At 38.4% G+C, this 25,733-nt stretch overlaps 1 protein-coding gene across 21 annotated transcripts in view; it reads right to left on the bottom strand.

Annotated features, from left to right (window-relative positions):
- mical2a (microtubule associated monooxygenase, calponin and LIM domain containing 2a) overlaps positions 1 to 25,733 on the bottom strand; it is an 83,931-nt gene that overhangs the window by 26,698 nt on the left and 31,500 nt on the right. For all 21 annotated transcript variants that reach the window (XR_014029639.1, XR_014029640.1, XR_014029641.1 and 18 more), the window contains exons 3-13: positions 21,770 to 21,977; positions 20,093 to 20,209; positions 16,020 to 16,121; positions 12,219 to 12,374; positions 11,679 to 11,779; positions 9,365 to 9,622; positions 9,131 to 9,246; positions 8,854 to 8,980; positions 7,573 to 7,663; positions 5,782 to 5,929; positions 3,830 to 4,029 (exon numbers count right to left, since the gene is read on the bottom strand). Coding sequence is in view for 16 of the 21 variants with exons in the window: in XM_081358837.1 (XP_081214963.1) it covers positions 3,830 to 4,029; positions 5,782 to 5,929; positions 7,573 to 7,663; positions 8,854 to 8,980; positions 9,131 to 9,246; positions 9,365 to 9,622; positions 11,679 to 11,779; positions 12,219 to 12,374; positions 16,020 to 16,121; positions 20,093 to 20,209; positions 21,770 to 21,977 (1,624 nt within the window). In the remaining 5 variants the exon portion in view is untranslated. The remainder of the gene's footprint in view (positions 1 to 3,829; positions 4,030 to 5,781; positions 5,930 to 7,572; positions 7,664 to 8,853; positions 8,981 to 9,130; positions 9,247 to 9,364; positions 9,623 to 11,678; positions 11,780 to 12,218; positions 12,375 to 16,019; positions 16,122 to 20,092; positions 20,210 to 21,769; positions 21,978 to 25,733) is intronic.

Raw genomic sequence — 25,733 nt, 5'->3', positions numbered from 1 at the left:
TACTAGATCTGCGGCAGTTGAACAGAGCGCTTATGAAGCGCCAGTTCAGGATGCTCACAACCAGAAAAATCCTCGCGCACGTCCGCCAGGGGGACTGGTTTGTGTCAATAGATCTAAAAGACGCGTATTTTCAAATACAGATAGCGTCACGTCACAGGCGATTTTTGAGATTCGCCTTCGAGGTCCAGGCATATCAGTACACAGTCCTGCCTTTCGGCTTGTCCCTGGCACCCCGTACATTTACGAGGTGCATGGATGCAGCGCTCGCACCCCTCAGATACGGGGCATATGAGTGCTGAACTATCTGGACGACTGGCTGATTCTAGCCCAATCTCACTCAGAGCTCGTAGAGCACAGGACCATTTTACTCGATCACCTCGAGAATCTCGGTCTCGCAGTGAACTGGGAAAAGAGCTCGCTTTTCCCCAGACAGATTATATTTTTTCTGAGAATAGAGCTGAACTCGCTGCTAATGACAGCACGCCTGTCATCTCAGCGCACACTGGATCTGGTCAGCTTCGCGTCAAGGTCAATCAAGCATGCATTGCAGCTTTGAAACCTTGGGAGGCAAAAGACTGGTACCAATCAGGTGTAAGCCTGGGGACTTCCTCGAGAGTGATGGTGGTGTCCACGGACGCATCCACCTCGGGATGGGGAGCGCTGCTCGAGGGCAGACCGTTTTTTGGCCTATGGTCAAAGCGGGAGATGCTCTTACATATCAACTGCCTCGAAATGCTGGCAGTGAGCAAAGCGCTCACGCGCTTTTGTCCCCTCATACAGGGACACCACGTGCTAATACGTTCAGACAACGTCTCAGTGGTGTCCTACATAACTTGCCAGGGCGGCCTCAGGTCCCTGTCTCTGTACAGGCTAACCAGGCGCCTCCTGATATGGGCCCGCAGCAACCTGCTCTCGCTGAGAGCAGCGCACGTGCCAGGGCTCCTAAACATAGGACCAGACAGACTGTCCAGGAAGCAAGTTCCGACAGGAGAATGGTCTTTGCACCCACAGACAGTCCAGCTGCTGTGGAAGAAATTCGGCAGAGCGGAAGTAGACCTGTTCGCGTCTCAGGAAAACGCTCATTGTCCCAAATTTTTCTCGGAGAGCAAGGACGCGCTGACCCACGAGTGGCCTCGCCGTCCTCTCTACGCTTTTTCCCCCCGTCTCCCTCCTGACTCAGGTGGTAGAACGGGTCAGGGAAGAAGGATGCTCAGTGCTGCTTGTAGCCCCACTTTGGATGAGCCAACCTTGGTTCCCAATTGTGATGCAGTTAGCAAGCACCGCCCCGTGGCCAGTGCCTCTGAGGAGGAATCTCCTCTCTCAAGCCAACGGCTCGATTTGGCATCCTCACCCAGAGCTGTGGTCCCTCCATGTGTGGCCCATCAACGGGTACCCGCTGACCTCCCACAGGGAGTGCTAAACACTATCACACAGGCCAGAGCTCCGTCTACACGACGTCTCTATGCCTCAAAATGGTCAGTGTTCTCTAGCTGGTGCACAGCTCGTGGTGTGTCACCCCTGCATTGCGGTGTGACGGAGGTTTTTTCCTTCCTACAGGAGCTGTTGGATAAGGGCAGGTCCCCCTCCACGCTCAAAGTCTATGTAGCGGCCATAGCAGTGTTCTCTTCGACCATGCTCGGCCAGTCTATTGGAAGGAATGATTTAGTTATTTGCTTCCTTCGTGGAGCTAAGAGACTGAATCCTCCCAGACCTCCCACAGTCCCTATATGGGACCTTTCTACGGTACTGGAAGCCATGAAAGGTCATCCATTTGAGCCCTTGCAGGAGATTGATCTTAAACACCTGTCTTTCAAGACGGCGTTTCTTCTGGCTCTCGCTTCAGTGAAGCGCATAGGGGACTTACACGCGCTCTCAGTAAGCGCGACGTGCATGGAATTTGGGCCGAATGACTCTAGAGTTATACTCAAACCTAAGCACGGTTATGTTCCTAAATCCCTCAATACACCGTTCAGAGCACAGGTCATTCCCTGTCTGCCCTGCTGGTCACTGAAGGAAATATGGATGAAAGCTCCCTTTGCCCAGTCAGGGCGTTAAGAGCTTATGTGTCTCGCTCGTCTGTTTTCAGACAGATGGAGCGGCTCTTTGTTTCGTTCAGCGGGCGTTCTAAGGGACTAGCCGCTTCGAAACAGACCCTATCCAGATGGATAGTGGACGCAATAGCGCTAGCTTACACAACCAGGGGCATACAGCGCCCGCTGGGTGTCAAAGCGCACTCCACGAGAAGCATGGCTTCATCGTGGGTATGGTCAAGTGGGATTGCCTTGTAAGATATTTGTATGGCGGCAGGCTGGGCCTCTCCGTCTACATTTATTAGGTTTTACAACCTAGGGGTTCCCGCACTACAGGCCAGACTACTGTCGGTCTAGTATGGCCAAAATCTCATAACTGGTGCTGTCAGTTATGCAGCTATTGAGTATTGCAATCCTTGCTCTATGCTGCTATAAGGAAGATAGTGGCTAACCCCCCCTCTCTTCCAGGATTCCCTGTGAGTCCCCTGGGTGATTATGTACTGTATGAACTCTGGGCTGTCGCCCTTGAGTCTATGGTATCAGATCCCAGAACGCACGGCGTTTTACAGTAGGTTCCCCTAGCGTATTCTACGCAGTACGAGAGTATCTCTCGTAAGAGAACGTACTCGGTTACTAACGTAACCTCGGTTCTCTCTAGAGAGAGGAACGAGTACTGCGTATCCTGCCGTGCTTGCACGCGCTCTGGTTGCTTCGACTATGAAAAACCAGAGTTATAATGCCTGCGAGCGGTATTTATAGACCTAAGCCACGCCCGTTTCGGCGGGACGTGACGCAGAGGGCGCGAAGCGCCCTCATTGGGTCTGACGTCACTCTAGGTCTCGCTCGATAGGCTTAAGCAGTTGCCAGCAGACCAGCCAATAGGCGCGCGAGCTGCCTCGCCTATGTCTGTATGCTGCCGCAACGCGTTTTACATTAATACAAAATTAAAGGATAATTTTTTGGCTTCAGTATTCTCGTGGAAAAGGATTTTCCCCTAGCGTATTCTACGCAGTACTCGTTCCTCTCTCTAGAGAGAACCGAGGTTACGTTAGTAACCGAGTACGTTTATTGAGGCAAAGTCATAGTTAATATTTAGTTAATGGTGAGAATTGGACCCTAAACTAAAGTGTGACCTATGCTTTTTCTTGTGAGCTTTTTGTTTTTCTGTGCATTATTTTTTATTTTTTTTGTATATTAAGATGTAGCTGTAGTTTGCCTTTTTTTCAACTAATTTTTATCAGAAAAATACCTTAAACAAGCAATAATAAATAATGAGAAGTCAGCATATTAGAATTATTTCTGAAGGATCATGGGACAATGAAAACTGGAGTAATAATGCAGAAAATTTTTGAACACAGGAATAAATTACTGTCACAATTGTGTGTTCTGTGTTCTAGGACTTTTATTTTGAAGTGTATTCTCTGTTTCCTCTGTTCACTTCCTGTGGTTTGTTCCTGTTTGCCTTTCTCTCTATAGTTACCCTTGTTTGCATGACACCTTTACCCACACCTGTGCCTTGTCAAGCCTCTTGTTCTCCAGTGTATGTAGTATACCCCTGTAGTCTGGCGTTGTCATGTTTTTGGTAAAGCTGTTGCGTTTCCGTTCACCAATGGATTATTATGTTCTTGTTTCTAGTTAGGATTATTGTCTTCCCTGTTTGGATGATCATTGTTTGTATGTTTATTCAATAAAAAGACTTTAAAAAAAATCTTGTGATTCTGCATCAATGGTAGTATGCAAGTATGCTATTCCAAACAAAGTCAGTGATCCTTAACGAACTGTTAGTGAAAGATTTCTACCTGAAGGAGGTAGAGGCGTTCCCCGGAAAAGCTCATAGAATTTGGAGAGGTATGTGGTCATGCTGCTCTTGTCCGGCTCCTGTCCTGACGCCAGCTCTTTCCCCGTGACGAACGGCTTGATGCCAAACTCCTTTTCGGACACATCAAATGCCAGCTGAAGGTTTTTGGCACAGTCTTGCTCATTCAGAGAGTCGTAATCGCTACAGGAAACAATACGATAAAAACAGAGAGCATGGAACCTGAATTAAACAAGCTGACCTCTTGACATTTGTGCAATGAAAGCACAATTGCAAGTTATGAAAGTTTTCTCTGGTTTCCTTCAGCTACTTTTGACAATCTCAGATGACAGACATGAAAAATGGCTCCAGATAAAGTGTGTGAAATGTTGCAAATGGTTCAAACTCTTTCTCAGCCAAGAACGCTCAAGTTTAAGTCTGTTTTGATGAATAAGAAAGAAGCTGTAAGACGGGAAAGTGGTTCTAAGAGGTCAAAGTGCATTTCACATGTCCGGCTTGTGTTTAGGATTACACAGTACAAACTGTGCGAAGGAAAACACTAATAAACACAGAAGAGTTGACTGGATCTGTTGCCAACACAGAACAGGATTTGTGGGCATGTCAGCAAGCAGACCAAATATTTATGAAATGTGCTTACGACGTAATTCCATTGTTTATGTTTTACTCATCAGATGAACATTATCAAAGTGTCATGTAATCTACTGTTTTACTAGGGACTGCCATCTTCATTCTTTATAATGGGCAATATTAACATGTATTATGAATTTTTAGTTATGTATTTTTTCTGGGTATGGTAATACCATTGTTTGCCATGCTCTTTTTTGGGGAGATATAGTACCAAAATGTAATACCATGGTTGTTAAGAAATGGTACTGTACCATGGTAATATTATGATTTTTTTTTTTGCACATGGTACCATTGTAATACCAATACCATGTTTTTTGGATATTGTACCATTGGTAATACTATGGGTTTTCTTAGACTTGGTCCCATCTTCTTTTTTTAAAGACTTGTATGGTTTTTATTTGTACATGGCACCGTAGACCATGTTTTAGATATGTATTTTTGGTAACACTTTATTTTACAGTGCCCTTGTTTAGCATGTTATATGTAGTTACTATAGTAATAACTATAAATTATGCATAATTCACCCTAAATCAAACCCTAACCCTATAGTAAGCACATTAATTAATATTACCAAGTACTTAAATGTATAATTACACTGTAACAAGGACACCTTAAAATAAAGTGTACCTTTTTTTTTCTGGACATAGTACTGATATAATACCACGGTTCTAAAGAAATGAAATGATGCTTTTTTCACATGTACCATAGTAATACCATGTTTTTTCACGGTAATACAAATACCATCTGTTTATTTGGACATGCACTGTGGTAATACCACATTTTTTCGCCTACTTCTGGACATGCTATCAAGGTAATACCATGTTTTTAAGACCTTATTTAGTTATTTAGTGTTTTTTTGGACAAGGAACTATGTAAAATCATTGATTATGTACCATGGTAATGCCACAGTATTTTTTAAATAGCTTGGAGTGCCATGTAAATACCATGGTTTATGAATAATGGTAATAATATATGGTAAAAACATTATACCATAGTACTGCCACAATACTATGGTAAGGTACATTCAGATGACTTTAGGTGATTTGGTAACACTTTATTTTACAGTGTCCGTGTTACACGTTACATGTAGTTGCTGCATTAATAACAGTAAATTATGCATAATTGCATGCAATTAACCCTAAACCTATGGTAAGTACATGTAGTTAATCAATATTACCAAGTACTTAAATGTATAATTACACTGTAACAAGGACACCTTAAAATAAAGTGTAACTGGTGATTCTACCGATCAGGATCTCAGATACAGATTTTTAATTGTAAACAATGTAAAAATGTAAAGACTCTCACATGAGCTGCGGTCTGAAGTGATGAATGAGAGCACAGAGAGCCAGGCCACTGCTCCAACAGGAAGTGAGGTCAGTCACACTCACACCCCTGTAGCCCTGCGTCTGCTTCTGACACCACGTCAGTAACCGACCCGGCCTGATCTCAGACTCTGTTAAACACACAAACACAAGCAGAGGGAAATGTTATTTTGAAACTGATCAACCCGAACACATACACGAGGGCTGATCTGGATTTAAAGTCGAGGTGACGTCTTCTCTCTGTCAGGCATCAGAACTTGACTCATTAATCTCTGAGCAGAATAATCATCCTCTTACGCAACACATTTATTATTTATTAGTGTGTCATCCTGACAGCTAACAAGCTGTTTTTAAGGAGCACCAAAGCCATGTGCCAACAAGCACAGTTGAACAGCAAGAGCTGGAAGGATTTATTGTGATTGATTTGAGGAAACAGCAGCATGAACAGAGACTAAAGAAATGTGCTATTGCTGTTTTGGCCTCTTGCTTCATTTCCTCTTAAGAGGCAAATTTAGCCAAGGAAAGTGGAAGCTGTGCAGAAAACTCAGTACCACTTAAATGTTTGGAATAATTAAGATTTTTTTCAATGTTTTTGAAAGAAGTCTCTTTTGCTCACCAATTAAGGCTGCATTTATTTGATCAAAAATAAAATAAAAACAGTAATTTTGTGAAATATTATTACGATTTAAAACAACAGTTTTATGTTTTAATATATTTAAACTGTAATTTATTCCTGTGATGGCTAATCTGTATTTTCAGCATCATTACTCCAGTCTTCAGTGTCACATGACCCTTCAGAAATCATTATAATATGCTGATTTGCTGCTCAAAAACCATTTCTGATTATTATCGATGTTGAAAATAGTTTTTGCTGTTTAAAGGAATAGTTCACCCAAAAATTTTAATTATCCTTTAATTTTCTCATCCTCAAGCCATCCTAGGTGTATTTGACTTTCTTCTTCCAGCCAAACACAATCTGAGTTATATAAAAAAATATATCCTGGCTCTTCCAAGCTTTATAATGCGAGTGAGTAGAGCCTGATATTTTGAAAACCAAAAAAGTGCATCCATCCATCATAAAAGTGATCCATACGGAAATAAAGTGGATTAATAAATGCCTTATGAAGTGAAGTGATGGGTTTTTGTAAGAAAAACATCCATATTAAACCTTTATAATCACTGGCTCCCGGTAGAGTTGAAGGGTGAACTCTGACCCCGACGAATTACGTATGAAATAGTAATAATGCATTCAATTGATAAAAGTGCTGAATGAATGAAAGGAACAGCATGAGCATTCTTCAAAAGTTTTAAGTTTCACAAAACTAATGCATACAAGTTTGGAACAACATGAGGCTGAGGAAATAATGAATTTCCATTTTTTTGGGTGAGCATGGCGTTCCTAACAGCAGATTTGTCTAGGGTAGTACTCTTCTCGCTTTGGCTCTGCTGGTGATAACAAATCCCAGTCTGGATCGAATTCCCTCAGCAGAAATAAATTCTGCTTCCCCCTGAACCTGCCACATGTTGGGAGGAGTGCAGAACATTGAGAACGTTCCTAAAACAGGAGCTGGCTGTTACTGTATCTGCTGGATGCAGGAATGCTGTAAACACGTCGCCTTTTCTCAGTGTCTGTGATTATCACATGCAAGTCTCAGCCCTCATACACAGTCCTAGCCTGGCGGCAACTCTTGAGGAACTGGACGCTCCACTCAAAAGTAAAAGAGCAGAGGATAATTATAGATACGTGTTAGACTGATTAGACGGTTCTTCTGACCTCGCCTGGCCAAGTTGACAGGACGGCGTATCGTGGCGGCCCGTTCCAGAGAGCACGACTTCATCTCTCCACAGATATAGTTGTTGCGGACCTGCAAAGGAGCAAGATAAACAGTAATGAGAGATCATTTCAATGAGAGTAAATGATTCTCATTAGATGAGCCATGTTAAACCAAGAAATGACACACGGTAAAATCACTATAACAGCTTCAAGGAGGTTATTGCTTTCATAAAACAGTGACAGCAAAACTGGAAAAGAAACCTGTGTACAACAAATGGTTTAATTTATTAATAATAATAGTTTAAATGTTTGTAATATGTGTATTACATTAAAAGTTTGGAATAATAATAATAAAATGTTTTTGAAAGATGTCTGCATTTATTGAATCAAAAATAGGCTGTGGTAAAACCTTCATAAATACTAATACAATGTAAAACAATTGTTTTCTATTTTGATATATTTACATAAATAATTTATTCCTGTGATCAAAGCTGAATTTTCAGCATCATTAATCCAGTTTCAGTGTCACATGATCCTTCAGAAATCATTCTAATATGATGATTTACTGCTCAGTTATGATCAATTATTATTGGTGCTCAATTATTAATATTGACTCTTCTTATTATAACTGCTGCTTAATATATTTGTGGAAACCTTGAAATAGGTTTTTCAGGACTCCTTGATGAACAGAAAATTAGAAATATTTTGTAACACAAATGTATTTACTGTCACTTTTGATCAAATTAATGCATCCTTGCTGAATAAAAATATTTATTTTCTTCTTCCTTTTTTACCCCGGTTTCCAAGCAAATATTATTTATATTTAATCATTATGCAGCAAAACAAGTTTTCAACATTGATAATAATCATAAATGTTTCTTGAGCAGCAAATCAGCATATCATAAAGATTTCTGAAGCATCATGTGTCTGAAGACAGAGTAATGATGCTGAAAATTCAGCTTTACATCACAGGAATAAATTACAAATTACAAAATATATTAAAAGAGAAAACAGTTCTTTTAAATTGTAATAATATTTCACAATACTACCGGTTTTACTGTATTTTTAATCAATTAAATACAGCCTTGGTGAGCATAAGATACTTCTTTAAAAACATTTTTTTAAATCTTAATTACAAACTTTTAACAGGTATAGTGCATTAGTTTATTTATGGTGATTGTCAAAGGTGTTTTATGAAAGCAATAAGTCACTTGAGCTTGTGAATTGCAGTGATTTCTTTTAGTAATAGTTTGTTGTGCACAAATAGAAATGCCATCTCACCTGGTGTGGCCTCACACAGTTTGAATTAAGGTTTGGATAGCGTGTTCCTGGATCTATGGTGTACAAATCAAAGTTTTTGCCAATGTTTTCAGGTTTTGTCTGAGGTAGCAATCGGTAAAGACTCTCCCTAGAAAAACAACAACGAAGCAACTACATAAACAAGCTATTAATGGTATTATAAGTGCCTATTAAGGCTACGTTTCAGTGTTCATCTAGAGCTGTACGTGATTGTCTGTGCATTTATTGTTTGCGCATGTGAATTTTGACCTTCACTGACCTCTCTGCCAGCACCTCGAGTGGATTTCTACCCTGCGCCCAACTTTTTACCATCCAAGCCGTGTCAAAGGCTGCCAGGAACCCGCGGGCACAGCCTGTCCCCATAGGCCAGAAGGGCTACAGTTACACAGACAAACACAAACACATCAGAATCTAACGTAATAATCATACATATCAAGCACAAGAATGGTGATGATTATTCAGTCATAACTGCACAGTAGTGTAATCTCCTCACCTCTAGAAGGCTGTCTCCCACTAGTGCCACCAGCACACTATGACCAAACCTCTCCCTGACCAGAGCGGCGTTTTCTGAGGCGTACATGCTGGTGAAGTCGAACATGGCCACATCAGGCTGCCCGCAGTGGTTGATGGCGTAGTCCAGCGTGGGCAGCTGGTAGTGCGTGGCGTAGTCGGCTGCCTCTCGAGCATACGCCAGCAAAGCCTCTTGATTCACATTCTCGCTGTTCAGCAGCGCCTCAGTGTCGATATAATCCTGGCGAATGCAAAAAATGAGGTTACTACACCAAACACAATGTGTAAGCGAGCTGTGATAGCTCATTCTTTAACTGCTATAAAGTCAACATGAAACCACATTCATGGCGCATTTTACATCTGACATGTGCAATAGTGAAATACAGTATTCTGAGAAAAAAACATAATGAAATATGAAAAATTAAATCATGAAAAGTGATTATTTCATACAACAATATAAAACAATAGAGCCAGCCCTGAAAGAGTTTACAGTTTACTCCTGAAGCACACTTTTATTAGGGGTAACATGATAGTAATTTTTTCATGGATCTATTTTTGAAAATAAATTAAAATATATGTATGATTTAAGCCTCAATATAAGGATTACATTTGTGTGGCATAATCTTCATATTATGTCTTAAGTATTGAAGCAATTTTGTTAAAATTTCATTAAAAAAAATGAGTCATGACCAACATGCAGAAATATGTAGGAAATGAAATTCGATAGTAAGTCGAAAGTAAGAATTTTAATTTTATTTTTGGGAGAAAGAAATAAAATAAATCAATACTTTTATTCATCAAGGATGAGTTAAAAACTGATCAAAAGTTACAGTAAAGACATTTATAATGTTAGAAAATATTCTATTTTAAATAAATGCTGTTCTTACTGTTTTTAACATTGATAATAATAATGAATGTTTCTTGAGCATAAAATCAGCATATTAGAATGATTTCTGAAGGATCATGTGACACTGAAGACTGGAGTAATGATGCTGAAAATTCAGCTTTCATCTGAGGAATAAATTACATTTTATACATTTTACATATAAAAATAGAAAACAGTCATTTTAAATTTTCATAATATTTCACAATATTACAGTTTTTTTTATTGTTTTTTATCAAATAAATGCAGCCTTGTTGAGCAGAAGAGACTTCTTTTAAAAACATAAAAAATCTTACCGATCTAAAACTTTTGACCAGTAGTGTATATATTTACACAAACATTAACACACATTGAACCCTAAGTATATAGTGCAGGGAAGGCTGTAGAAATGTGTAGATGATGCTGCCTCTTTTACACTCGGGTCTAGTCAGGTTTTAAAAAAGCAAAGCCAAAATGCCTAATTTTATCGGGTCTGTCTCGAATGGGGTTTTTCTATTTTAAAAATGAATTCACGTTGGGTTGGGGTAAGAAGGGATTGGGGTAGATTCAGGTCGAGTACAGATCTCAGGACCAGAGACACACTCAGTTCTAGCACTGTTGACTCACTGTATTAATAAATCAGATCAGCACAGACTGTGCCAACACTAATGTACGTCTATGATGAGGCATAAGTACTGAGCGTTTGTGACTGTGTGTTTCTTTCCCAGATAAATATGTTACTTAAAGCTGTTTATAAGCCTCTGGACTCATTCGTTTGTTTCCATTGAAAGTTGCTAATTTAACTTATGCGCAAAATTGGAATATCGAATAAAACATTTACAAATAAAAAACTGTTTCCATCCCAGGTGTTCAAGAGAACAAAATCGTCACTTCGAGGGAAACTGGCGCAAAATATATGTAATAAAAATGGAAGTTTCGGCAATTGTGAATAAACTGTGGCTCTTTTTTCATACATCATAAACTACTTGCACGTCAGAGCGAGCAACCGTTGAGACGCAATAAACGCTGTCATATTATCTTACGTTCAGAGGCACAATTCTGTGTGGTCATTATACCCAACCATTTTGATGACAGACATTGGCTCAGGCCTTTCAGAAAGACCAAACCAACATTTGAGATGTTGTGCAATGCGACTGGTCCACTGGTTAGTCCAGTTTATCCAATCACATCCTCTGTTGAGGCAAAGTTTTTTGTTGCACATTGAGGGATTTATTCAGTAAATGTGTTTCCAGCTTCTTATCGGATAAAAATGATCCGCCTCAATTGAGTGCATCTGTTTTTTATGCACATTTATTGTGTTTCCATCCAGCGTTTTTTTATGCAATATCCCAAATATTGGCATAAAAATAGGTGGATGGAAACATAGCTATTGATGCGTTTTTGGAGAGTTCACTCAACACTTGCCAAAACTCACATGAACGATGACACCCTTGTCCAGCAGGCTCTGCTTCTTAGCTGTCATGACAAAGTAGTGTGTGTTGTCTTTGTAGTAAACGATGTTCTCTAGATCAATCCCTGCAAAAGAGACAAAATCGTGGTCTGACATGAGGAGATTTTCTCCTGTAACATTTTCTTGCCTGTAATATGACAATCTTTTGAGGTCAGTGTGAGTTTAAGACAGGATTTTAAAGGAATTCAGTTTCAAAGGGGTGCGAGTCACGACAGGTACACAGAGCATATCTATGTTTTTGGAGGGAGGAAGCCCATAATCCCCTGGAGGATAAACATTTACGTGACAAATCAGAGCAAGAGGATGATAACTGATATATGGCTGCTCCTCACAGCAGATAACACTGACACGTTAACGGAGAACATTGCGGGAAATACCCAGGATGAGGTGAAAGTTCATAGCTGAGATGGTTGGGAGATATTTCTTTATTATCCATGGAGCTGGATGCCTAGTACAGAGTAAAATGGAGTATTTTTAGTGGCTAATGTGTCGTATTTTGCTCACCGGTTTCCTGTTTGAGATCTAGAAAGAATTTCTGGTTGAAGATGAAGGCAACTCCACTTATCTCCTCAACCTTTGCCTCAGCGGTGGTGTTTCTGTTGATGAAGTTTGCCGTTATGGCGATGGCCAGTTTGCCACGAAATTCCTTTCTCCTGAACCCTGAGAAAGAGGGGAAGGGAAAAATGTGATGTTCTGGTCCTTACATAATGTCCCTCCTACAATGTATCAAAATTTCTAAAGCAATAATTTTCCAGTTTGACAAATGGAAATGAAAATGTGCCACTCTGCCAGTATCACAAGCCCATTATTTAAGGCTCAAAGACGCTCAATCTAACCAACTACAATGAGACAGGTTTCCAGGGACAAACGGTTTGCCTGTCCACTTCAAATACTGGCCAGATATTTTAGGGTTTAAAGCACAAGGGGGGTTAAAAGACAATTTATATTCTATAATATTATTGCTTTTACTGCACTGACACTAACTGAACTAGAATCGAATCAACACTGAAAACTGACTTAAGCTGAATAATTACACTATTGTCTTCTGTAGACCTGCTTTATTGCTGAAATCCAATTTGTTTTATAATTGATTTAACATTATCCCTGTTCTTTTCCTGTTTACTAATGTAAAGCTGCTTTGAAAGTTCTACTGTATATAAATAAATCTGATTTGGCTTGACCAGGGTTATTAGCATTTACTGAACCAAAAACTAAAACCATACTGTAAAAAAAAATAAAAAGCTTACTTTCATTAACTTAAATAAACTTTAACTGAAATAAAATACAAAAAAACTTAAACTGATTTATTTCAGCTAGTTCGACATTTCTTATTTTTTAGTTTAAGTTGAAGTACTAAAATAACTCAAGCTAAATAAACTAAAACTAACTAACTAGGAATAAAAAAAGTGAAATCAACAATGAAATGACTCAAAATTTGAACTAAAATAAAAAAATTAAATAAAAAATTAAAAATATAAAACTGAAATCTAATTCAACATATTAACCAAAAATATAACAGTATATCAATGACACTAAAATAACACTGGATTTGACTTGAAGATATTTGATGTTTAATGAACAGCAAAATTTTAGACCAATGAGATTTCACAGTGGCCGTAGCCCCACCCACACAAATACATTTTGGCCTCCCTCCACACATTAGCAGCGTTTTAGGTTTTTGAAAACACCTTCTAAAGTGAGGACAGCATTTTCTCTAATGCACATGGACAGGTGGAATGGAGATTTGGTGACGTGGTCATGAACAATTTTCATTTTTGGGTGAACTATCTTTTTAATCATTACACCGCTGTATGGCAGAGTCTGTAAAGTAAATCTCTCCATCTGCAAATGCCTATTATATTCATCAGTGGCTTTTAAAGCTCTTTGGCATTTTTGTATAAATGGTGATTTCTTAAAGCTACACTGTGTAATTTTTTAAGTTGATTCTTAGCAAAAAACACTTTGTTCTTTCAAAATGATATGTGCTCATTAATGTGTAATTACTTCTACCAACTCATCAAGTATTCTCGTAAGCGTAGAATCTGCCATTCAGAATACATACTGTACGAGCGAGTCGCTCGGATGGCGGCAGCCATGTTGCGCCTCCATCTTGAAAATACATTAGCCAAAGAGGGACATACCTGGAAATTCAAGCTTCGCCTTTCGCGTTTTGACACTCACTGGCACCGTGACGAATACGAGGGTGAGATTACTCGTGACTGCCGGCAGATTTGAATTAATACAACCACCGTAGGAGTTGAAACGCCCTCGGAATGAGAGGGGCTAGAAAGTAATATTCAGTTGGTAGTCATAAACAATTTCACCGCTAGATGGGAGAAAATCCTCCACACAGTGTAGCTTTAAGACACTTGGCGTGCAGAAACAAAATGGAAGGCAAAAACCCTCAAGATCCACAAACTGTTTCGTTACTCGTCACTAGAGATAGCTTTCAATAAAAGTGCCTTGTTAGGAAGTGTTATGTCTGCTACAGACTGTGCGATTTCGTCAATCCTATAAGATCATTACAAATCACACTGTACGACATGGATCTTATAAACTTGGGTACGACATGAATATAGACTGTACGATGATGGTGACACCTATTGAATCGTAGGCTACGACGCAAGAATAAAACGTCATCAGCATGCGCTAGTGCTAAACAAATAGAGCAAGATGAATCGCACTTTGGCGATCGTGGTTTTTATGTGTGCTGAAAAAGAAGAGGAAGCGTAAGAGGAGAATATGGATGCGGTCTTGGCTAGGGGAAAAGAGGCCAACTTAACGTGCCAATTTTGCAAATGGACCTTGAGGAGCTCAAGTTTTGGCGCCATGTCAAGTTGATCAATACACCATTTCATGTTGCATTTTTATTGGCTAGTAGGTCGTAGCAGCAAACACACTGTGAGATGATCATGCTAAATTTCTGACACTGAAAATTATTGCAGGCCATCTATGGTCGCAAGAACGTGACGAAGGCCGTATTTGAACCTCTCACTGTACGACGTAGGACCGCCGTTTATAAATGTGACCACAGAAATCGCCACGATTGGTCATCATACAATGTGTACACGGCATTAGAGGCTCAGTTATGAAAGTGGAAGGAACTTAAAGTGGCTTTTAATTAGAACTAAACACTAATGGCAAATAAGTCCATCCTTTCCTGGCAAACTTTACAAAAATGGCACAAGCTGTTCACTTTCATAGCTGTTGAGTGGGTTGACTTGGCTGTAGTTTCTCATCCAGCAAAATGATGTACAGTATGAGAGTCTAAAGAGCTCCTCTACGAACCGAAACACATTTGATTAAGAGCCAGAACTGTTCCATTACTGCCATGTTGTTAACTTGCTAAGACATCAACTCTCCTCTTCATCATCTGCATTACTCTCTCCAAATGTAGCTGTTTTCGTCTGACCGCTGCTCTGCCTCAGATTGGGATAAATTTAACATTCCCTAGATGTCCTGAACTTGCTCACATAATGTCCAAAACAAGCTTGGGTTCTTTTTCCCTAAGGTTACTCATAATTGGGCAATGAGCTAACATCTCATAGTTTGGAGGGCCCCACAAATGCCCTTTTTTGGAAAAAACATCTGATTAGGGATAAGCGCAAAGATGACGGACCTGGAAAACAGAGTCCAACGGACACACATCATCAACTGAAAAGCGTTCAAAAACCCTGAGAGCTCCTCAAGAGCACATGCTGATTCGCTGAACTCATTTGTAACCGGTGGGCGGCTGGTGACATCATGCAGTATCGCTTTTCACAGCACAACTCGATTTTATGGTTTAATAACCTTCTTGGATGAAACAATCCATTCTCGGGACATCAGCCAAGAGCACAGGCCAAATTTTAAGAGCGGCTGAGATAGGAGAAGCGTGACAACGAGAGGCTTTGGGTTATATCTGAAGAAGTTTTATTAATGCTGCTTAAGGATAAGGCTAGCACCAGTTTTGCTTGTATTTAGCATTAGAGATTTGAGAAAGATTTGAAAAAATCCATCCTGCACCGTTTGTACTGCAGATGTGAAGGATACCTCAAATTGTGTGACTTGTTGAGTGTGCTATTAGACCTGCTATTTTAATGTACATGCTCTCATATTTTAGGTAGGTACAATTTTAGTTACTGCCAGAACAGTTTGTAATCATAGAGCAAAGATTATTATAGCCTCTTAGTTACTGTGCAAACAGAGAGGGCTGCATGTGTGTTTATTTTAGTGAACATAATATATGTAATTCAGTATTTCAAATCTGAACCGTTTTTGCAACTGAGCAGCAACTCCATCATCCTCAGTCATGTGAGTTCATACCTTCTAAAGAGTTTCGTCTCCCATCGGCTCCCACCACCACATCAAAGTCGAAGTCGGCCACGGGATGATCCGCAGGCCGGATCTCTGCCCTCCAGCCCGGCCCTGCAGAAACATACACTTTCATTCAGCGTGAGAAATGCAAATGACAAATCACAAATGAAGGTGTCCTTAAAGGAGTATGAAAATGTGGATAGTGGCTCAGATAATGAGAAATGTTTGAGTTCATATTTAGCCCATGATTTACTCACCTAAAAGCCATCCTAGGTGTATAAGACTTTCTTCTTTCAGACAAATACAAAAAAAAATCATATTGAAAACTTTAGAAAGTAAAATAACTAGCTTCTATTCAAGCGGACATACAGATTCCACTAAAGTATAAGTGCAACTTATGCGAGTAATGCGACGTACTGCTGATATTTATCCTACGCCATGACGCACTACGCTACTTCTGACACCATTAGTTGCGCAAGTTGCGCTTTAGTAGACTGCGTATGGCCGTTAACTAGAATTTTACATTAATATTTTTCTTACACAAACTCATCGCTTCGCTTCAGAAGGGCTTTATTAAACCCCCATAGCCATGTGGAGCACTTTTATGATGGATAGATGCACTTTTTTGAGCTTCAGTCTGATGGTTGTAATCCACTGCCAATATAAAGCGTCAGGGAAGCGCCAGGGTGCTCATTAATATAACTCTGATTGTATTCGTCTGAAAGAAGAAAGTCATATACACCTAGGATGGCTTGAGGGCGAGTAAATCATGGGCTAATTTTCATTTTAAGGTGAACTACTCCTTTAATATCTCCTTAATAATTCCTAGAGTGCAATGAAGTCAATAGGGTCAAATGCAGAGCAACGTGTCACGCTTTTCAGATGTTTCCTCTGAGAAAATGAACCTATATAATCTCCACGTGTGTCCTCTTGAGTTTCAAAAGAGATCTCAACAATGTCTCAAACTGTGATCGGTTTGGAAAGATGTCAGTGTCTGCAAAAGTCTGAATCTTAAACATGAACTCAAACATTTCTCATTATCTGAGCCGCTATCCACATTCATTGTACAGCTCTCTTACCGCATACCAACAATTGATTTATTTGTTTCTATTTTTATTTCACCCAAAGAACTTTAGAAGAAGCATCTGAGAGTTGATGCAAAACTGGGAACTGGGAAGTCTCCCAAGCTGTGAAAGAGAAACATCTGAGCAATATTTTTTTCATCAGGGGAGGACAGGAGCTGGGTGGAGCAACAGCACAATAAATACAAATATGAAAATATTTCAAAACACTTCATCCGAGTTCACTTCTGAGGGACCGTTTCTCGATGTAAGTGAACCGTAGGTTGTTTTAAATAAAAATAATCTGCTAAATGGAAACAGATTTTTTTTTAACAGCTACATATTTCAACAAGACTAGGTAATGTTATTCATGTAAGCATTATGCAATTTTGCCTAGAACACTATGCATTCCAAAAACATAAAGTCACAGCAAGCCATTTAGCTATTATTAATAAAAGCCAACCATCAATGTCACATGTTCAGAGTACAACTTAAGGGCAAATAAACCAGGACTGTCTAACGAATACAAGCTCCAACTGAACTATATCCAGGATCATGAGTATCACTTCAAGGCCACAGTACAGGGTCACAGCAAGCACTCATTCTTAATTTAGAAAGCTCTTTTGTTTTTTATCAGCGTGCTGTCATTGCTTCTGAAGGGAGAGAGATGGATTGCTAATGGTCTGGAAGTCTAGAGGTCCAATCTCAAGCTTGTTGTTCTTCCATAGACGACTGAAGCGCCCACGTATGGAAACACGCTACCTCACAAAGGACCTGGAACTATGAGATCTGTTTCTAATTACCATGATCAACTAATTGTTTCTTCATTTCTCTGATCTCTGTGTTGTTAAATGAGAGTGTGTTATGCAAGCTGTGGAGTCATAAAATGACTACTTGGATGCGGGAGGGGGGAGCGATGTGGATTTGAACACTTTTCCATGGGCATTAAAATTGCATTAACGGCTCTGCAGGTGTTGTTTGGTTGTCATGGAAGCAACTACATTCGTTCATCTTCATGGTAATGACAGGCTGGCCTTAAAACCTAAAACAGCTCTGAAGAAAATACTGTAATGCAGAGGCAACAAAATCAAAAGAGCCAGAATACATTAACATTTAGCTCATTTGATGTCTGATTAAACTCTGGGATATGAAAGTGATCCAAACTAAATAATGGTATATTCAGGGTAGAAACAGGCTTTTTTTGTTTATTCAACAAATAAGAAAGACTGAACAGTCAGTGCATTTCTAACACCAGTGAAAAGTTTGAACATGCTTGTCTTTTTTAAATCAAATGCTTAAATGCCTGAATTTTAAAAGATTTTCAGACCTGTAGATCGTTTGCTTTGTTCCGAAACAGGGACTTAATTTCGTTACAATGTTGCATTTTCTTCTTGGTTCCGTTTGGCAACATTTCAAAGCGTACCAAAATGTGTTAATGTGAGTCACATGTGAGGAAAAACTGTCCTCTTATTGGTCAGCGTTTCTTCTGCGTCATCCATCAAGACAGACTGGCAAGTTCGCTCCACGAGCTTAATGGCTTTATCTATACACGTATACGAATGTAGCCATCATTCTCGCTCTAACTAATAAATTATATTATATATTATATTTAAAATGATATAATTTATATTTGTATATATAATTTATAATGCAGTTAGGCTTGCTGCAGTAGTCGGTTACATTACAGTACGTCAGATTTCACTTATCACGTGAAGATAGTAAGAAGAGATGACTAACAGGACAATTTCAGAGGATTTGGTGAGCAACAGATCGTGAGAGTGAATGACAAATATCTAATCTTGTAAAACTTGCGGTCAGTACTGCCGCCTCTTATACACGGAGTATGCGTGATTGCAATTTGTAAACAGAAGTAAAAAGCGAGCGTGCATTCAAAAGCGATTTCAATACCCTACATATTGATAGTGGCTCCCTGATGGCCGCAGGCTATATACAGTTCAATATAAATGACCAAACTATATTAAAGCATTGAAATATATTTTTTCCTTCACCATGTTCCTTTAGGGGCTCCATAGAATGCTTCATTTCCTTTCCGAACATAGTATTCGGCTTCGGGGCATATATATATATATGTGTGTGTGTGTGTGTGTGTGTGTGTGTGTGTGTGTGTGTGTGTGACCCTGGATCACAAAACCAGTCATAAGTAGCACGGGTATATTTGTGGCAATAGCCAACAATACATTGTATGGGTCAAAATTATTGATTTTTCTTTTATGCCAAAAATCATTAGGCTATTAAGTAAAGATCATGTTTCATGAAGATATTTTGTAAATTTCCTACTGTAAATATATAAAACATGTATTTTTTGTGAGTGAATGCAGCATAATCTTGAACATTAATGGACTTTAAAGGTGATTTTTCCAATGTTTCGACTTTTTTTGCACCCTTAGATTCCAGATTTTCATATTCTAACAAACCATACTTCAATTGAAAGCTTATTTATCCAGCTTTCATATGATGTATAAATCTCATTTTCATAAAATTGACCCATGTGACCGGATTTGTGGTCCGGGGTCACATATATATATTAGGGCTGTCAAAATTAACATGTTAATTTTGAATTTTTTTTTTTTTTTTCAGTTTAATGCGTTAAAAATATTGATATACTGTATATATTTATGTACTATATATATATATATATATATATATATATATATATATATATATATATATATTTTTTTTTTTTTACTTATTCAGTTTGACAAGAGGATCATCATATTTAGATCCGTGACATAAAGTTTTAAAACATTTGATCCAGACCAAGGGCAGCTACCCTGAAGAAGCTAAAACATTAAATAACTTTGTTAAAACATTTCTTGATGGCTGCATAATATTCCCATACTTCCATTTCTGTTATTTTATAGTTTTGACGACTTTTCTAGAATGTGTGAAGCAGAAGTCATAAACAATGAGAAGGGTGTGTCCAAACTTTCGATTGGCTCTGAACGCCTGACTGCTAGTCGTGAGAACGTTTGGTCTGGATCTGGGGGCCCTCAGACTCACCCTCATTCTCCTGGTCCTCGGGAGGCTCCACCAGCTTGACGAACTCCACATTAACGTGAAACTCCACACCGAGAAGCAGAGCAATCTTCAGGAGCATGAGCTGGAGCTGCCGAATGCCTGCCAAACCCAGCCAGAGCAAGAACCATTAGCCTCACAGTCACGCTAACACGGCATCGCTTACAAAAACACAGACCAGTAAAACTAACAGATGTGAGAACAGAAATATCATCATCTTAGAGATCCATCCAAAAGTGGACATTCTATCATCGTCTCTGGTCCATACAGTGACAATGGATTATGACTGGGGCTGTCAAAGTCTTAAAAGGACAAAAAGCAACATAAAACGAATTTCATATGACTTATGTGCTGTATTCTGAATCACGAAAAGCCATTCGATAGCTTTGCGTGAGGAACAAACTGAAATGTTAGACTTGACAACCACTGGTCATCATCCACTTTCACTGTGTGGAAAGAGAAGCCTGGATATTCTTCTCTTCTTTTGTATTTCAGAAAAAGAAAAAGAAAACTATATATTTTGCATTTGAGTGACAGTGAAAGTGAGAATGAGTACAACTATGTTGTTCATTGATTAAATATGTCTATTGATGTTCATGCTTTTTCTTTTTTTTTATCATTATTTTAAATATTACTATTTAGGTTTAATGTATTTTTAATATTCTAATATTTATATTTTATTTTAGCTTTATTTCAGTTAACAAAACTGTATTAAATATTTTTAGTTAAAGGGTTAGTTCACCCAAAGATGAAAATTCTGTCATGATTTACTCATCCTCATGTCGTTCCAAACCTGTAAGACTTTCTTTCATCTTGAAACACAAATGAAGATCTTTTTGATGAAATCTGAGAGCTTTCTGTCCCTCCATTGACAGCTACGCAACTACCACTTTAACACTTCAAAAAGTTTATAAAGAGATTGTAAAACTAATCAAGATAAACTGAGAAATTTAGTCCAAATTTTCTGAAGAGACACGAACGATTCAAATGATTAAACTATGAACAGATTGAATTTTTTCACATAAACATTCTTCAACGCACACATCGGTTGTCAATGAACCAATGAGGTTCAAGAAACAATGAGGTTAATTCTCGTTACACAGCACGTTTGAGCTAATCAATGTTTATATGTGAATAAAAGACTAAATTCAATCTGTTCATCATATTAAGTGATTGAGTCTCTTCAGAAAATTTGGCCTGATTCATATGGCTTAGTTTTACGATCTCTTTATGAACTTTTTGAAGTGTTAAAGTAGTAGTTGCGTAGCTGTCAATGGAGGGACATAAATCTCTCAGATTTCATTAAAAAGATCCTCATTTGTGTTGATGAAAAGATGAACGAAAGTCTTGGAACGACATCAGAGTGAGAAATCAAGACAGAATTTTCATTTTGGGGAGAACTATCCCTTTAACTACAAAAACCTTGATGAGTTGTTCTTCAAATCATCTATCTGTTAGGATTAACAGTAGGCTATAGATGTTATTTCTCTGTAAAAAAAACTTTACACAATAGTCACATATTCTGTGTAGATAAAGGAAGGGCTGTCAAAACATGAAAAGGAGAACTAAAAATGACTTCTGCTTTAAACAAGGAAGTTTTGATAGGTTGCTTATAATTTGATTAAATGAGCACAGAGAATGAGAAGTTGGTTCAGGACTCACTGATGTGGTCTATCGCTCCAGCACAGAACTTTCCATAGAATTTCTTGGCTCCTAAACCCCTGAGGTCATGAATGGTGTAGGGCCAAAGATGCAGGACGTTGTTCCTGGAGAACGTATCCCTCTTCTCTATCACCACCACTTTGGCTCCGAGGAGAGCTAACTCGATGGCCGTCCGCACGCCGCACGGGCCGCCTCCAATTATCAAGCACTGGAAGTTACATTTAGAGATTGAGAGAATTAGCAGGGCAAGAATTTAGCCAAGGGCACTGTTTTCTTTTTTTTCTTTCTTTTTTCTTTTTTTTGAACATAAACATCAGTCAGGAAAAAAAAAGAAAAAAAACATTTGTAACAACATATTTTGGTTTTTACCCAAACTTAATCAACCAAATTTTTTTTAATTAAATAAATTAAAGTAATAATAATAATTATATATATATTTTTTTTATAGTTATATAGTTATATATATATAATTATTATTATTACTTTAATTTATTTAATTTAAAAAAAAAAAAATTTTATTCAAGAAAATGAATAATAATAAAAATAAATTAATTGCACAATGTAGAATAAAATGTATATATATATATAATTATTATGTATATATACACAGTATATATATATAAGTACATAAATATATATATAAAAGTACATGAATAATAATAAAAAAATCAATTAATTGCACAATGTAGAATAAAATTTATAAAGCAGCACAGATAAAAGGAAAAATTACATAAATACATAGAATAAAGGGTTGGGTCAAAAAAAAATTGTTTAGACTTTACAGAAATAGCAGGTAACAACAACACAGAGATATAGGACATATTTGAGTTTTTTCCTCTTCTATACTACACTCTCAGTCAGGGAGAGAAAGGGACCCCACGTTATCATAAACACATCATGACGCCCTGAGGCTCTAAATATTACACGTTCATATCTAGCAATATTTGACATGAGTTCCATCCATTCAAGGTCACTATTTTCATTTAAAAACAGAGGAAGTACGGGACAAAGGGGTGATGATTTTGTTTTCACTGCCTTTCCGATTCCACACAAGAGGGAAATAAAGACGTCTACGATATTTCTTCCTCTATTAGACCTTTGTGCACTTTTTAATACCATGAGTATTATTCTTAAACTCAATGAGCCTATTTTACTCGACAGTGAGCAAACAGCTCTTGCCCATCTTTCAGGAATTATCCTTGAAAGAGAAAATCTTAGCAAACAAGCTCAAAGAAAATGAAGCCCTAATGCAAATGTTTATCCAAACAACAGTGGCAATAACTGGAGGCGCGTGTGTGATTTCATCAACATTAAATCACAATTACAGTCATATCAAGGGCATGATTCATGCATCAGGCTTGTACAGATGCGAGAAGTCAAGACGTCAGGTTCCAGGACGTGTCTGGGAATGCCTGCTGTGGGTATGACTTCATTCCCTCTGGTTTGGTGATGAAAGATCACTTTTTATGTGGAGAGATGATCTTCACACAAATCTATTCTTGAGTCACAGAAGAAAGCCACGTCTTAGACTTGCACTCATGCAAAGCTTTAGCTCATTTTTAGTCCAGATGGTCCAGTGTGACTTATTTCTTCTTGATCTTTTCATTTCCTACCCCTCCTTTGATTTCCCACGCACACAGTGAAACACGACTTCAGGATGGTTGATTGACCTCAAAATAAGGAAGCAATAGTGAGGGCAGCGAATGTTTCCTGTCACAGTGTGTGCACAGCAAAGACTCTCAGCCTGTGCTGTGATCAATATTGTGACTCGGGTTTCAGCCCCTCCTGATCCTGGAGCTTATCATGTTTTTATAGACCTCGATGTCTGTGTGTCCCTGGTGCTGTGTCAGTGGTGGCTATTTACAGATCCCAGCTTGCTAGAAGCACCGAAAATGTCATTAAAAGGCCTTCAGCTTCCATTAATAAAAAGTAAGACAGCCTTTGTCATTCTATGCTTTGTGTTTGTGTTTGTGTTTGTGTGTGTGTGTGTGTGTGTGTGTGTGTGTGTGTGTGTGTGTGTACCAGGCAAACCCTTCATTGTGAGGATCAAATGTCCTCACAAGGATAGTAATGCCAGTAATTTTTGACCTTGTGGGAAAAATGTTTGGTCCCCATGAGGAAAACAGCTTATAAATCATACTAATGATGTTTTTTTTTCATCCAAAAATTTGGTTTTAGGGATAAGGTTATAATGAGGTTAAGGGTAAGTTTAGGATAAGGGTTCAGGTTAGGCGCTTAGTTGTGATGGATAAGGTTAGGGTAAGCGGATAGAGATTGCATTGTGTCAATGAATGTCCTCATAAAGATATATGTACAAGAATGTGTGTGTGTGTGTGTGTGTGTGTGTGTGTGTGTGTGTGTGTGTGTGTGTGTGTGTGTGTGTGTGTGTGTGTGTGTGTGGTATTCCCTATTCCCTATGTTATAGGGACCAAATGTCCCCACAAGGATAGTAATACCAGTACATTACATATGGGGACATTGTCTGGTCCCCAGTGAGGAAAACAGCTTATAAATCATACTAAATGAAGTGCAGAAGTCTTAATCTGACATCCACTAGAGACCGCAAAAAAGATGCAATGATTCATAGACTAATTTCTATTCTAAAAGTGCAAACAAATGTTAATCAGCTTTGACTAATACAATAAGAGGCATCTGTCTCATTTATATAGCTAGCCTATGTATTGTAAATGTGTATTTGTGTCTTTGTAAGTAACATGGTTGAAAGTATCAATAGCAGTATGTGTGTCTTTTAGTTTAGACATGTAAACTTAGGAGTGTCCTCAAGATAGAAAGTGTACTGTGAGTTACAGAATTGAAAGCATTAATGTTTGTGTGTGTGTTGACAGTATCAAAAGGAGTCTACAGTATGTATATTTTTAAATAACAGGACATAATGCACCAATAGGACTGTGTAACAGAGTTGAAAGTATCAATAGAAATTGTGTATTTTTTAATAAACCAAATTTCTGTATATTTGTGAGTAACAGAAAATTATCAATAGGACTGTGTGTACTTTTGAGTAACAGAGATGAAAGTATCAATATAAACTGTGTTTTTTAACGTGTACCGACAGAAATGTGTTTGTGTATTTGGGAGTAACAGGGCTGAAAGTATCAACAGCAGTGTGTAGCAGTGGTGCAGAAAGTGTTGGGTTGGGGGAAATGCATACAGAGAAAGTGTTATAGTAAGAGCAAGTTTTAAAGGTACAATATGTAAGAATTTTGCATTAAAATATCCCATAATCTCAAGGCCAGTGTTATATATTTTGTTAAGTTGATTACTTACAATATCCCAAATGTTTCCAACTATTTTTAAATCGTGAGAAAATTGCGATTTTAACCAAGGAAACGGGGCGTTAGAGCAGGGGCGAGCTGGGAGTCGCCAGTCAATTGCGTCATATCCGCGTTACCCTCGGTTTCCGCTCGTACTGCGTGGAGTCCTGGACAAATGCGGAAGTTGTAGTTGTAGCGTCTATCAAGCAACAAACGTTAGCTTGTTTCTTGCAGTCGTTATGGAACACAATTATTCTTTACCGATTGCAGCTGGTTCTGTCGACAAAGCATGCTTAATTTTATATTTTCCAAATGTAGCATTCGGTAATAGTTATGTTTATGTAAGGGAAGTATTATTGCTTTAGATTTGTGTTTAGTTTATTGACATTGTTTATCACGTCTGGTGTTTATGGCCATGTAAATAAATATAGCATGTGTTATACATAAAGATTAATCAGTATTTTGGCAAATGATGTGGGTATGTTCGAATGTACTTTTACAACAATTGTTTAGAACACGTAAAACTGCGCCGCGTTATCACATCAATGAATTCGACATACAGTAACATCTATGATAACCAATGTAGTACTAAACCTTACTTTTCTTGCGGTTAATTCATTTTAATGAAATAAAAGTGTGATAAGGTTCAAGAGTCAGGAAGGAAGAAGACAGGGGTCGGCGTGACTGGGACT

Source organism: Scardinius erythrophthalmus, assembly GCF_964197995.2.
Source record: "Scardinius erythrophthalmus genome assembly, chromosome: 2".
Taxonomy (NCBI): domain Eukaryota; kingdom Metazoa; phylum Chordata; class Actinopteri; order Cypriniformes; family Leuciscidae; genus Scardinius; species Scardinius erythrophthalmus.
The sequence above is the reverse complement of the archived record's forward strand: the minus strand, read 5'-3'. Positions and strand labels throughout refer to the sequence as shown.